We start from the raw sequence: 15590 nt of genomic DNA on the forward strand, positions 1-15590 counted from the left end.
CTTGTATTCAAGTTGCGGCCGTAGATTTCTGTCAATTTGCTTACAACTGTTGTTGAGTGAAGAATTACCGCCAACTTGATGTATAACTTAACCGTAACTGCTGGGAGTCAACACTTACTGAGAAAGCGCTGGCTATCAGGGAACCTTACAATCTTTTCCCGTTGCCAAAGAGAAGATTGTCGTAAGGAAATGTGTAATAAATGTTATTGAAGTTTAATAGACATCTTCTAAATTGGATGTTTCATGAAGTCCTAGCTGAAAAACGAAAACATTTTTTTACATTCTACTCACCACTCTGACACAACCAGCATATGAAGACATCGCGAAATTCGTTTTTAGCCGATATCTAATTATCAAAAAGGAAAAATATTTAAATCAGTTGACCCTGGAGGCCATCCTTGGAATTTCCTGTTTTGCTTAAGATTCTATAAAATTTTATATGTGTAGGAACCGTATTTGAAGAATATGCATTTTTTTACAATTAACAACCCCGCACTCCTCTATGGGGGAGGAGGAGGGAGAGATTTCATAAGATCCTATTCGAGATGATTTTTACATCATAAATAAAAGATTCCTAAACAACTTCGAGTCCATAGAAACTATTGTTTGGAAATGAGAGTTTTTCATTATTAATACCCTTCGCAATCCATTTTGGGGTTGGAATTTGATAAAAATCATTCTGGGCTGAAGTTGACATCATATACGAATATTCCTATCAAATTTGGAGTCAGTAGAATTTACAGTTTAGAAATTGAACTCAATATTCTATAACACCCACCCCCGCAATACTTATTGAGGGAAGGTTGTAAAATCCGCTTTTAGATCATTTCTACATCATATAATTAATAATCAGTGATTATATAGATGGAAATCTTTTTTAATTGGAGCCTGTAAATGGATGCGTGGGCGGGTGTGGTTGGAAGCGCAAGAAGGTGTGATTGGGTCATTAGGTGAATGTTAGGAAAAGATTTAATATAATTCTTTACATCCTTGTCGATAAAAAAAAAAAAAAAAAAACAAAGGAATTGAAAGAAAATGCCGGTCGTTTTTTTATTGACGGGAAAAATGTTTATAAAAGTAGATGGTAACAAAATGAGAAAGGGTTTAAAAGATCTAAAAAATGAGTCGTCTATAACCATCTACGGAAAATTCCACGTCGAATAATCGCAGTTCCATCCCGATAAATTCAGTAGTTTTGACCTGATGGTTATTTGGTCAATTAGTTAAGAAATTACAGCATTCGAAAATTTTGGAAATTTCATGCTCTCACTACTTCTCCTTCGAATAACTTTTGAACACGTTTAGATATTCGATTTCTGTAAAATGCATCTGAAAGCTGAAAAATTAGGCTTGAATTTATATATTTCCTTGTTTTTCTAATTTAAAAAATATCTATCTTAGGATCATTCTTAAGAAATTTTACTCTTGCAGTTGTTTTGTCCATAGAAATGAAATAAAATGAAACCTAGTTCCATTTCGGATGCTGAATGGCCTTATTTTTCATTTTTATTGATTTTCTTTCTAATTTTTGATTATTTACGAAACTATGATAATTCAAACAATTCCATCTGCTCACGAAGAAACAAATATCGCTTCCATAGCTATCCAGTAGATCGTGAATGTAATATCGTGATGAGTACAAAACGATTTCATAATTTTCATTATACCACATACTAATTTTCTGTGTATTCTATTCTCTTGTGATGACTTTCTACGTTATTTTTTTTTATTACCATAGATATTTTAATATCCAAACTTCAAATATTGATTAATATGATTTTAGCACATCATAAATTTGTTAATATGTGTAGTGATCGTAAAGAAATGTTTCTTTGCTATGAGGAAAGAGATCATGATTACCAAAATTCACGTCGACAGCGCCACCATTCAGCAAATTCCAAAGTTGCTCATGATTCTCTGTTGTGACAAAATCGAAGAAACAACATTTATTCATTAATTTCATATATGTTAACAACATAGTTGTAGTATAGCGGCAGCTTTTCGAAATTATCTCGCGGCAATCATCGTATATTACAGTTGAGTCTCGTTATGAGTCCTATTTGTTTTATTTTTTCTTAACTAGACTCGTGCTGATATAAGAGAGACACTAATAGGACTCATAACGAGACTCGACTATATAGAGAAAAAACATGTAAATTACAATCACGTTTAAGGTTACTACACCTTGTAAAATTGTGAAACTTTAAATAATAATTATTATTCTGAAAAATGTTCAGTATATATTTAGTTCCATGAACAACCTATACTAGCTTTTTGTAATTTTTTAAACTTGATATTAGGCAAGAATATTTGGAAAACAATTTTTTTTCTTAAAACTATTCTAAACTTTCTAAACTGTTGTATTTTTATGACCTTTTTAATTGTTGAGTTAATAACAAATTTATAATGAACCGGTGAAGTTAGCCGAGTGGTCTAAGGCGCATGGCTTATAGAGCACTCATACTGGCTCACCGGCCAGGCGTGGGTTCGAATCCCAAGCTGGTCTTAGAAACCATCTTGGTTGACATTCGACCCTTGCCGCGTAGATTCAGATTTTCACAACCCAAAAAGACCCCAACGTACCACTCCTAACAATTAAAGTCGGTGATATGGCCACAGCAGTTAAAACCGACTCTAAATAACAATTAATTAAAAAGAAAAAAAAAATTTATAATGATCTACTTGAAGCAAAATATTTACCAAAATCAATGATCAATATGAATGAGTTTTGTTGTAGAGTTGCTATAGGTACGATTTGAAATTAAGTTACTGTAGAAAAATAGAATCGCGACTATAACGATGCAGATGTACATCTTATGCATATAACGTAGAGTCATATGAATATCGTGATTATCATTATACTATTCAGTGATGAAAGCAATATTTTTTTTCCCATATAAACTTTTTGATTACATCAGTTTACATGATATAACAATCCTTTGTTCTAGCTCTTAAAGAAGTTAAACGTATGGATAATGCTGATAATGTATGAGATTAATTAGTGTAAAATAAAGTCAATTAGAGTAGAATGCAGCAGCTGGGACTATCTTATAGTTTTCTTAGAATTTTCTCTACTAGGATATGCAATACTCTCACTGCTTTTAAATGCCTGCCACGCACAAATATATAACACATATGTGAGCAACGATGAATAGTCGTGCACAAAACTGACGAGGGGAAAATTATGGCCTACGATTGCCACAGAACTGAGTATAATAAAAGGATCTGAGCTATTTTGTTGTAAAATTGATGCGCTGAAACTGTTCTTTTTATTCGACTTCGAAGATTTATTTATTACAAAATTTTAAGCTCTTCAAGCTTACAAATACAATTTTTATACATTTTCGAGCTCAAAAGTTCAGCAGTTGTGTCGAAAAAATACTTTCCGGCAAATTTTTTGTTCACGATATTTTTCAAATTGATCAATCGTTTTTGACGTGATAAAAAAAATTCGGTTTTTTTTTTTTCGTATAGAAAAGCTGATATGAGTTTGAAAATTATCGATACAATAGCTCAGAAGTTATTCCAGAAAAACATTTTCTTGAAAATATTATTTCTGCACACACGGAGACATAAAGATTACCATAGTAAAAATAATCAGGACACTTCCTAGCACCCCAAAAAAATGGAATTCTACTGAAAACTGGATTTTTGAAAATCACGATGAAAACAAAATCTATCTATCTATCTATCTACGTATGGATCCATTTATATGTGAATTAGAAAATGCACAAAAAATTGAGGTTTCAGAAACATTTTTTTTTTTTTTTGGAGCTTGAGAATTACAACATGTGATCTCAGATTGAACATCGTTTATTTACATTTGATAAAAAAATCAAATCAACTGGTCTTCAGTTTATTTATGTATACGTAAATGAAAATTCGCCTTAAGTCAGTCATGGACGTTCTGTGGTGCGCTTGCGCTGTATTTTTACAATCTGAAACAAAAATACCGCATAATATTTAAAATTAAATTAAAGCACAATTTGTTGTATGATGTATACAATGCATAAATTTTATATGTACTTTTTATAATTTTTCTGACTTTATATAAGTATAAGCTATCGAAAATTAATTTTTTTCTTTTGATTATAAAAATTTGTGACATTATATTCGTACCATGATGATGATGATGAGAATGATGAGCAATAAGGCAGGGTGAGAGCAGGCAGAAAATGAGACGGGACCGAGAGGTGGAGCTCCGATGGAGGTTGGGGGACGAAAGCCTCAATAGAAAAATTGGAAAGCAGGGTGAGGGCAGTCTGAAAATGTTTTTCATTCTTCTAAACTTTATCATGTGAAGTTTGGGTTACCCAATTACCTTTTCAGCACGGTTCATGCTCCTTATATAGGCAGGGTGCTAACTTCACACCACTAATGGTAAAGTTTTCTTTCTAAAAATAATATAATTTTTTAAATATTTTTAAAATATTATCTCTCGATTCAGAAATCATTAAAATTATATCGAATTATGTATGCCTATTAATAATCCTAATAATTAATTAGGTTCATTTATATTTATAATTATTTATGAGATTTGTATTCTATTGTGAATTATATGTGAAGTAACATTTAAAACGTAATATAATACAATGTCCTGAAATTAATATTGATTGATTGTTGTCATATTTTTCCGATTATACACAGAAAAAAAAAATTTTCTTGAACCAAGAAAATTGTAAGGAAGACCGAAGTTATTTTGGAGCAAAAAGAAATTTTCTTAGCTTAAAAAAATTTAACTTCATTCAAGAAATTTTCAATCTTCCTTAAAATTTTCTTGATTTAAGAAAATTTACACTTGACTCAAGACTCTCTTTCTTTCTGTGTAGTGTTCCAAGGATTTAATCGTACGGATATGTTGGCTCGAGGATATAATGGCACAGATATAATGACGTAGAACCCTTTCACTGAAAAAAAAGGTTTTTGCTCGCCACGATACGATATTGCTACTGCCGCGATCTACACGTTGCTGTTTAGAAGAGAGTAAGGTTGAGAAAACTCTATACTAATGGTAGCAATAGTATCGTGCGTGAATGGCACCCAAATGGATCATGACAGTCACTATCCAGACTGCTACTCGTAACTATACGGATTGTACCCGTAACGATACTCTCGTTACTATGCAGTAGATTGTGCCAAGCAGAAAACTTTTTTTTGGGTGTATGAGGCATGCACTTTTAAATTTTCCAAAGTTTTTTCCTATACTCTAATCATAATTTGCACATAACAAAAATAGTATTGAGGTTTAATTCTATAAAATTTACTTAGCAAAAAATTAAATAGTTAATTTACTCTTGATAATATAGTTTTTCAAAAGCAAGATAATTTTTCACTTTTTTTTGAAGTAATTAAAAAACTATCTGCTTAATTAATCTTGTTACTTTCTGTATTCTCGTTTAGATTAAATCTTTTGATTGCTGCAACAACTGCTTATTTGATTTAATCTTCCTTCTGGAAGATCAGAACGAGAGACTAAACGTAAACAATTATAACTTTTCGGTTAATCGTAAATGCAAGAGTATTCTACGACAGCTGTTAAAAAATTAGTATTTTCAAATGTAATATAGAATTGTAAGCTAATAGATAGAGTAGTTGAACTTTATAGGTTGTCGAGCTCTTGGAGTATTCATTTACTCTACTTAAAAATACTGTAGTTAACAATTACTTGTTTTTATTTAAATTTGCTTTATTGAAAAAAGTTTTACGTTGTAGATACTTAATAATTATAATTTTCAAATATATTATTGTATTTCAAAATCGATCAATGGTTGGAATCGACCCCTTTCGATTTACATGAATTTCGGTCAGAAGTTTTGTTTTATCATACAACTAAGTCCTGCCAAGAGAAGAAAAAAGTTTGGAAAAACCAAAAGTGTACACCTCATAACGCTCATTTAATTTTAAAGAAAAAATAATAAAAACATGATTATAAATTCAAATATTGCGCGCTATTTTCATCTCAGATAAAAAAAAAAATAGGGCACAAGTGCACTACTGAACAGATGACTGAACACCAATGGGTTGCTTAAGGCTAGTCTCTATTTACATATATATACGTAGATATACTAGAGACTACTCGATTGTTTTTAGATTTTTATTAATTATAACTAAACGACACCGAATTTTACAACCATTACAATAGATAATCTGCTTTGTAATTCTATTGGTAACAAAGAAAAGTAATCTCGTTATGTTGTTAATATTCTTGGTAAGTTTTGAGGCTCGGAAATTTTTTTTACACTGAATAAAGTAAAAATAAATGTCTTTTAAAAATATCAAATTCATTAAAATGAGTATTTTTTTCTTGTCACACGTGCATTTACATTATTTCATAAATGCAATATAAACAAAATAGACACTTTTATTTTAGAAAATTGCTTGATTTTAGTAAGGCGAGAGTAGAGCACCACCTCACGCGCTTCGTGTTATGAGACGTGCAATTAAACAAATTTTTTTCAAAAGTTACTCAAAACTCGAAATTTCACTTTTTTTTTTCAAGCGTATTATTTGAATAGCTTGAAAATTATTGTAGTTATCAAAATAGGCCTGAATTTGATTTAAAAAAAAAAATAAAATAAAATAAAAAAATATGTTTAGGGTGACAGAAAAAAATATTTTGAAAAAAATCATAAATTTCCAGAACTTTGTAATTGAAGAAAACGTAAAAATTGAAATTAAACATTTAATTTTTGGGTTAATTATTTTTAAATAATGCATTGAAACATTCTTATAATGTCCTGAAAAATTTATTTATTTTTCAATACTAAATTTTTGAACTTTAATAAGAAAAAAAAAAACATTTCTTTGGCAACGCCTGAATGAAGTAATGCGAAGCAAACAATTTATCCTTTTTGGCAGCGAGAAAATCTAATTCATAATTTTAAATGAAGCAGTCGTAATTTTACATCAACAAGTTATTGATGTGGTTCGGACACTATAAATAGTTTGTGCTATTACTTTCCTTCTTACTCGCTAGTGCTATCTTTCTCACGGACTATCGATAGCTCACTTTTACTCATGGTTACTTTGTAAATAAAAATTGTTTTTATTAAGATATTAACGAAACCTTTCTTCACAATATGTTTTTAAATTTTAAAATAATTTATAAAAAGCGATTTATATAAATAAAAGTTTTTCGTTTTCTTATCTTAAGTAGGTTTGGTGAGATAATTTAAAATAAATTTGTTTGGTTATCATTAATTACATGGATTGCATGTTGAAGTTCAATTGTTAGTAATTAATTGCACAAAAATTCATCATATTTTTTTAAACAGTTATTTTATGAGTATTTAATATCGACTAAAAACATATTAAAAATTCATTTTTTAATCTTTACTGTGCTTTAATGTCCATGATTCACCTCAAATAGATACAGGAAGAAAGAATTCTTCATAAAAGAAGAGATTTCTTGAATCAAAAAAATTTAGAAATATTTACAATGCAAATAACTTAAAATTTTGGGAAGTGAATATTCACCTGTTTTTTGAAATTGTAATACAAAATCTGTGGTAATTTCTATTTTAATGTTGGTTCTAAAAATTTTAAAATGCCCTCTGGATAGTTGCATTGTGCTCGATAAATGATCAAATGAACGTAATTCGAGCCAACACTCAGTGAATTTAAATGTTGATCGAATAATTTCAAGCCTAATAGAGTTTATGATTGCGGTAAAGAAATAAAAGTGGGCCGACTAACTAAAAGGAGGGATGTCAAATGTCAGATCATTTAAAAGTTATAAAAACCAGAAATGTAGAAGGAAAGTCAAAAGGTACATTGAAATTCAAGAGCGATGAGAACCTCTTGTAAATTTCAAATTCGTAATCCAAACAACAACAAGAATAACTAATAAATTTATCAATATTGAAACAACTGTGAAAGTTTGCCAAGATTTGTTTTTGACAGTTGATTGATTTTTGAGATTTGAAAAAACCAAAAATTGTTTAATAATCATCCATATTTATTGTATTTTTACTGTAGAGTTTTATTAATTTTCTCATGAATATATAGCTGCTTTGCACTGACTTGAAAGTTCTTGTATTTGACGTAAACGTTGCTCAGCAGTCAGGGAATTTTTCAATTTTTTAGACAAAAGAGTAAAAATTTTAGATTACGGGATAACAGAAATTTATGCTGTGATCAACAAGTGAAGAGAAAAATTCAGTAGTTTTGCCAATAGAATTTCTAATGTACTCAATCACTGTTTGAAGTTAAAAAAAAATTATTTTTTCAATGTAAATCGCAGTTGTTACATTTTAATTTTATTATTACACAGAAAAAAAAATTTACTTGAATCAAGTAAATAATTTTAAAGAATTTCATCTTCTTGATTTGACTAGAAAGATTCTTAGAAATTCCTAAGAAATTTTTCTTGGTTTAAGTAAATTTTACTACTCTTCAAAATTATTTTTTTCGTTCAAGAATTTTTCTCTTGATTCAAGTTCATTTTTTTTTTTTTTCAGTGTAGTTATAAAATTTACAATTTTTAGTAGAAAGTTCTTTATAAGTAATAAATTTAATCTGGCTGGTCAGAATAAAAAAAAAAATGAAAAATTGTACAAAAAAAATCTTAAAATGAAATTATTCATAAATTTCTGAAAAATTATCGAACGTCTATTATAAAAATAATCATTATTTCTGACAAAAATTATCAGAAGTGATAGTCATTGAAAATTTTTTTCTCAAAATTCTACTTCACTTTTGTCTAACTTGCAATAAAATACGTAAGGAATTTTTTATTGAATGTAATTATAATTACAATTATAAAAAAATTCGAAAAATAAATAGCTGATCCATCTTTGAAGTATCAATGAAAAAACTAAAAAATTAATATGCAATGAAAAAAATTTTGAATGGTAGTATGATAATTCAAATAAAAAAAAAAAAAATCTAGGAACAGTTTAGACTTGATTTGAAAAAAAGCCGTTAAAAATAGATTGGGCTAGCAATGTTATGTGTTATAGAATAGAAGCATGTGGAAGCAAATTGTATGAACTAGCTCCTGCTAAAAACACCCGGTAGATTTTTGCAAAGGTATAGAGCAATCTAAGAGTAGTTTAGTTGTATTGAGTTGGGGAGCGCTTGCGCGCCCGCTAGGACGCAACAGACTCTCCTCGAGGAGCGTGTACGTCCTCGGAGGTAAATGATATAAAAATATATGCGACTAGCAGCAGCAACAGCAACATCCGCAGCAGCAGCAGCATGGTTTTAGTGCAAAACCGGCATGCGAAATTCTACCAATGGGGCACATAGGCGGGAATCGGGGGGGAGGCGCCCACGTGGTGTACCAATGGCCAATGAGTGATGCGGACTTGCGGATTTCACGCTGTTCAGCGTAGTGTCGTCGGTGAAGGAAAAAAAAAAACGAGTTCGCATCGTATCGTGTTTTACTAGAGTCTGAGCTAGCTTACACGAGGCAACCGTACTCGAGCCAGAAGAGCTGGAAGGAGAGTCCAGGGTGTACTGCTCCACGACTCTGAGTCTTTAGCGGTTCTTCGTTCTCGACGTTCTTTCCACGTTTTCGTTCTCCGCTTTCGAATTTGTTTGCATAAAGACCTCTCTCTATTAAAAACATCCTCGATTTCATTTTTCGCGCGCTTAGTCCCTTACTGTAGTAGTGAATAAACACAACCCGTGGATCCATTCATCGGTCGCGAGTCACGATAAAAGTGCGCGGGAAAATCGAATTATCGCTACGGAAATTACGACCGAAAATTATTTTACAATATTAAATAACAAAAAAGTTGTCGGAAAAAATAAATTAAAAAAAAAAAGAACAGAGACCGCGAGAGAAAGGTAACAGAGGGGGAGAGAGAAAGAGAGATAATATTAAAGAAAAACGATTCGGGAAAAGACAAAAGCAAATCTATACGACATTATTTACCCGTTACCAAGTTCATGTCGATAATTAAATAAATCGTACGTGTTATTTTGCTGACATCAAGATAAAGCGACGAAACTAATCAGCGTTACGACTCACATCTGAAAGTGATATTATTAATTATTAATATTAATATACTGCGGCCTTATACTCAGTAATAAGTAAAACTTTATCGTGTTGATAAATGATAGTATTTAAAGTAATATAAAATCAAGTACGTTGGTTATTCATAATAAGGAAAAAAGGAAAAAAAAAAAAAAAAAAAAAAAACAAGATCGACTTTTATTTGCAAACTCCGGACTTCAGTGACTATTCCCCAATATATCTAATATTTGCTCTCCTAAATATCGTGGTGGTTATAAGTTTGTATCTGCGCGAGCGTGGCTACAAGGTGAAGAAGTTGCGGCGACTGTGAATAAGGAGGCGATACGACTGTACTGTGGAGAATAGCAAGAAGAAGAAAAAGAAGAAGATAAAACGAGTGGCGAATAAGATAATAATAAAACACGGTCACCACGACATCGTTTACAACAACGTCACGTTTGTCTTCAGTTATCCACGTGTCCGAGGATAAACTCGGAAAAACCGGCACCATTGCGTCGAAAAAGCAGCCCCAGGTCCAGCAGGCCACCCCGACTACCATGTCGAAACTCTATGTGGGTAATTTGCCCTCGGAATGCAACGAACCTGGCCTCAGGCAGTTATTCCAGGATCACAATTTGTCGTGCACGACTATTCTTGTTAAACGCGGGGGTTATGCCTTTGTTGATTGCAATGACCAGTCCACTGCTGATCGCGCTATCGATAAACTCAATGGTAAGTCCTAGTTACATTTATTAATATTATTCATTAATTAACCAATCGCTTTATTCATTTTATGAGCTTTTAATTTGCTTACTGCTTTAATTTTTATGCTTTTTAATTGCTTTCAGAAAATTTTTAACTAAAGAAGAGGACGACGCTTATTTAATTTTTATGCTTCTTCTGCTTTTTATCTAATGCTTTCAGGAAACAAAGTTAATTATTATTGCCAAACCATTGAGTCGATCAACTCGTGCTTGGTAGGACGACTGGTTTCTTTCAGCATAATTCAATTGAATTTAATTTAATGCAAGGAGAAGATGTGCGCTTATTTTAGACTGCATTTGTATAATTTTTAGTTATTTTCAGGCTTGCTGCAAACTGTAATTATAACACGAGCTATACTTATTAAATACAGGGTTCATGACATGACGTACAATGTAACATATGCTGAATTGAATTTTTTGACAGGCATCGCAAGTCGCTAATTTATAAAATTTATATACCTAATTTGAATTTGTTAAAGTGAATTTTCCACATTTTTATAGTAATTATATATAATCAATTTATCAAATTGAAATAGAAGATGATATATTGTAACAAAATAAAATACATTGAGGTTTTATGTGCGTGGTTGGCAATTTACATTGACATACCAATACTTGCAGAAATAATACTTGAATTTAACAATCTTTTGACGCTTAGACGGTGTGCTTTTTTATTGAAATACATGTATGTAGTGAGTTGAATAAAATGTAGAGGCACATATATCATACCTCAACATTAACATAGCTCCATTTACTTTGAGAACCCCTTCTGCATGGCCTCGAGAACATTTCCGCCGAAAAAAAGACAGCCGTTTGTCGTTTCTTTCTTGGCTTAAACAATTCATCCAAACAGGCTCGGTTTTATACTAACACTAGTCCTAATATAAATTATAAGTGTACTCCAATTTATTTGACTTGAATTTATCTGAAAATATAACAAATTAACGATAACAAAAATAAATAATAATTTATGTACAAAAATTGTTAGTAAGATGTATTTTATTTTTTTTGTATATCGATAAAGAATTCACGAGTAAATATAAAGTAGTATAGTCGTACACAGGCCGGCCACGTGGTGAGAGCAACACGCATGATCAAAATGGCGGCAAATTCTATGCTCGTTTCTATTCTCAAGGTCACGCTCGTTTTACCGCGCAAAGATAAGCGTGAATAGTGATGAAATTAGTTGAGTGAGAAAGAAAATAAAAATAACATAATCATTTAACATTGACAATCACTAGTTTTCGTAACGATACGTTGATTATCGTGTGATAATCCTAAGTAAACATTTTGTCATATTCAATGGATAAAAAAAAATATAGATATATATAACATTAACCAATTTGATGGAAATCTTCTATGATAATACTTAAAATGCTGAAAGATATTTGTAATATTCTGATAATATTCTAATTATACTGATAGATAAAAATTATTTAAAAAAAATGTAACAGAATAAAGCTAAGTAAGCGGTTAAAATTTTTCTAGTTTTATCTTCAAGTTATTTATGATATACGTTAAGATACACGGTCAAGGTTACGTGCTAGAGAATGTAACAGGTCGATTTACGTTATAATATTAATAAAAATAATTTTTATGCGTGAAACTATTGTATAGCGTGGCCCTAAAATTATTTCGACACAGTTAGCAGGAATATCGTAAATAAATGAAAAGGGATTTTATAGATACATAGACATACACAGATGATGTGCAAGTAAAATATATATGTAACACGGTTTCGTCGTGTGATCGGACAGAGACAGAGCTACAGGCGTGGTGACCGAGTACTCATGACATTGAATATTATACACGTTTGTCACGCGTAATATAAGACTCCAAAAACGGTGACGATGAAACATATACAATAACAAACTGGACAAAATAATTCTTAGGTAAACCACTGGCTAAAAGTACAAGGAACAGAACAAATTGGAGTAAATATATTACATACTCCTAAATACTTTTCTTATGTAATAATAATAAATATATTTTTTTGATTAAAAATAAATAAAAAACAGTATAATTACATGGCATGATGCTTGGTATATGTTTTTTTGTACCTTATGCTTGTTATATCCTTAAACTCCTTTCCGTATTGCAAATTACATATTAATTATCTGTTGCTTTTATATGTACTGCTTTTAATTATCTGTTAAGTTAAGCTACGGCTACAATAATGAAGCATATTATTATATTATAATAATAAATAAGTTTAAAATGTTATTTTTGAGAAACATCCATCTATTTTACTCATTTTATTCTATTTATAACGTATTTAATTCACTGACTGTAGTTTTATCCGACTGAACAGCTAATTTTTATCTGAAATGTTATTAGATCAAAGAGAAGATTTTTTATGTTGTAAAATTTTTTGAGATCTATTTTGATGAACAACAAATGAGAAACTTGTTTTTGAATAACTAATCAGAAATTAAAAAATTGTGTACTATCAGTTTAATTTAAAATAAAAAACAATGATCAGTGAACGGAGCTATAAAATAAATAATAAATTTATAAGTCGATTCAGATATATTCAATTACATCAAAACATTCAATTATCAATAAAAATAATTTTTAATTGTGTCAATACCACATTCAGATTTAGAAATATTTGCTTGATGAAAATACCTTTCCAAAAAACCAAATTTTTTTAAAAAGCTGATTAAGACGTTATTAATTAGTATTGTCCAATCTATAGTAGAGTTACCGAAAAAATTTATTTTTGATTCAATTATACTTCATTTTTCGACAATTAAGAACTTTGATATAATTTAAATTACACAGTAAAAAATTTTGCATCAATTCGTCAAAAAATTCTATGTTAAAAATTTTTTGACGCAATGACGCAAAATTTTTTACTGTGTAGTTTATCTTATAAACTATTATTTTTATACTTTAGTGCAATGATTATTTTTATTTATATTATAATAGGGTAAAAGTACCGTTCGTGGCCAGTGTACCTTTTTTGGCCACTTTATTTTCAAATTATTGTATAAATATTTCTATAAGCGCAAGACTTTGTGAATTCAATTCGTATAAATGTATTAATTCATAAATTCTATAAAAATTCTACTTGAATAGTTCAATTTTTTACAAATTCACTAAAATATCAAGTGGCCAAAAATGGTCCAAAGATGGCCAAAACCGGTACTTCCACCCTACTTCAAACAAAAATTTGTTAAGTTGAATGAAAAAAAAGTCGTAGACAAATTTATAAATTTTTGAACTTGAAAAATTTAAAAGTAAATCAAAATCATTGAAAGCATTTTAAATATTTTTATTAAAACATATTGAATAATAAAAATGACTGTAAGTTGATCTATAAAACTCCCACGAAGCGGGTTTGACAATAACCATGAAAAAATGTAAAAGACAATAAAAGGAGAGTAAAAAAATTGAAAGTGTAAAGAGGTTGGCAAACTATTCGGAAGTCTCTTACAACGACTAGTCCGGGAAGTTTTGTCATACATATGTATATGATACATAATAACGAATAAGAAGGAAAAAGACACAAAGTATTGTATAGCACAAAGTTTAGTTCTAACTTGATGGCCAAAAGGCTAGAACTTGTTTGGTAGGTTAGGTTTTAGATCAACTTCACAGCTTATGTACTACTACGTACACACATATGTCGGTATTGAGTCACGAAAACAGCGATCTTTCTGGCGTTTGGTTGTTCTTGTATCTTACACTAAATCATATTCATTCTCAGCTCTTCTCCATGATCATGTGAATCTCCCACACATCTTAATATAACACGCCGACCCTTTTTAACCATAGAGACACATATAGCGCAAAGAGGAGACCCCGAGTTCGAGAGTTTGCGTCAGAGCTGAAACCCGCGAGACAACAGGAAACTGCTGCATTCTTCCGTCCGAAATATTTTGATTATAGTATTATTTTATTCATATAAAAATTAATAACCAGTATTTACCATGGCGTTTAATTAAAAAAAAAAAAATAATAATAAGTATCAATGTGCTAAATGGATGAAAAAGTACGTTCGTTAATTAGCATAGTCGAATGATGGTTATCAGACGATATAACTTTTTATTTGAAATAGGCTGAACTCGTCGAACGCGCAAACCAGATGACCGTTCACCATTTCATTTTTTCCCTCTCTCTATCTTTCTACTCTTTTTTAAAAAAAATTTTTTTCACTTTTTTTTTTATTCCTTCCTCTCTACTTCTTTACCTTCATTTATCCACGCACCTGTGTAAGACACATACGTACACGTGGTTATGAAATACACAACTACACCGCGATACTTGTGAGTGTCGACACCCGCCCTCTGCCTTGACTAGACGAGCAGATGCCCCTAGGAATATATTATTCCGCTTTACTTCTAAAACGAGCAGCTTTCATGTTCACTTTTACGAGCTCACTACTAGAGACTAATGGGTAAACGTGTTTCCCGAACAAAACATTGGTATTTTTTTATTTTAATACATTTTTTACAGTTTTACTTGCAGTTAAATGCAAAAAAAAAATTAAAAAATAGCCACAGTTAATCCTGCGGGCTATGTATAAGCCCAAAACGCTTCAAAAATTTCTTATTCCGAGGTTTTGAGTTCTTTGAGCCCAAAAGTAGAACTATTATACATTTGCGAACTTTTCGAGATTGAAAATCTGGTGCATGTGTTGGCAGAGTACTTTTTATAGAATTTTAACGCTGTTTATAGAGATTGATAGCTGATGATATTTTTAAAGTAATCAGCGGTCGAGAAATCATTCCAAAAAATCATTTTTTCAAAAATTTTATTTCCCAATTTTTTGAAGGACATCGATTTTCATGGCGGGAAGTTGAAATAATAATAACTCAAGCGTCACAAAAAAAAATGTTGAATTTTTGATAGATTTCACT

At 30.6% G+C, this 15590-nt stretch overlaps 1 protein-coding gene and 1 long non-coding RNA gene across 5 annotated transcripts in view; one reads left to right on the forward strand and one right to left on the reverse strand.

Annotated features, from left to right (window-relative positions):
* Imp (IGF-II mRNA-binding protein) overlaps nucleotides 1-15590 on the forward strand; it is a 130558-nt gene that overhangs the window by 35198 nt on the left and 79770 nt on the right. For 2 of the 4 annotated variants that reach the window (XM_074254873.1, XM_074254874.1), the window contains exon 3: nucleotides 10430-10693. The exons of the other annotated variants lie outside the window; for them this stretch is intronic. In XM_074254873.1, the coding sequence (XP_074110974.1) occupies nucleotides 10430-10693 (264 nt within the window). The remainder of the gene's footprint in view (nucleotides 1-10429; nucleotides 10694-15590) is intronic. 4 annotated transcript variants of the gene reach the window in all.
* LOC141535091 (uncharacterized) overlaps nucleotides 3406-15590 on the reverse strand; it is a 52982-nt gene continuing 40797 nt past the window's right edge. The window contains exons 2-3 of the long non-coding RNA XR_012480547.1: nucleotides 11455-11650; nucleotides 3406-3938 (exon numbers count right to left, since the gene is read on the reverse strand). This is a non-coding gene — a long non-coding RNA (uncharacterized LOC141535091). The remainder of the gene's footprint in view (nucleotides 3939-11454; nucleotides 11651-15590) is intronic.

This window comes from Cotesia typhae, unplaced genomic scaffold (genome assembly GCF_013202065.1).
Source record: "Cotesia typhae breed Kobodo isofemale line unplaced genomic scaffold, CoteBio_Ctyphae scaffold_13, whole genome shotgun sequence".
Taxonomy (NCBI): Eukaryota; Metazoa; Arthropoda; class Insecta; order Hymenoptera; family Braconidae; genus Cotesia; species Cotesia typhae.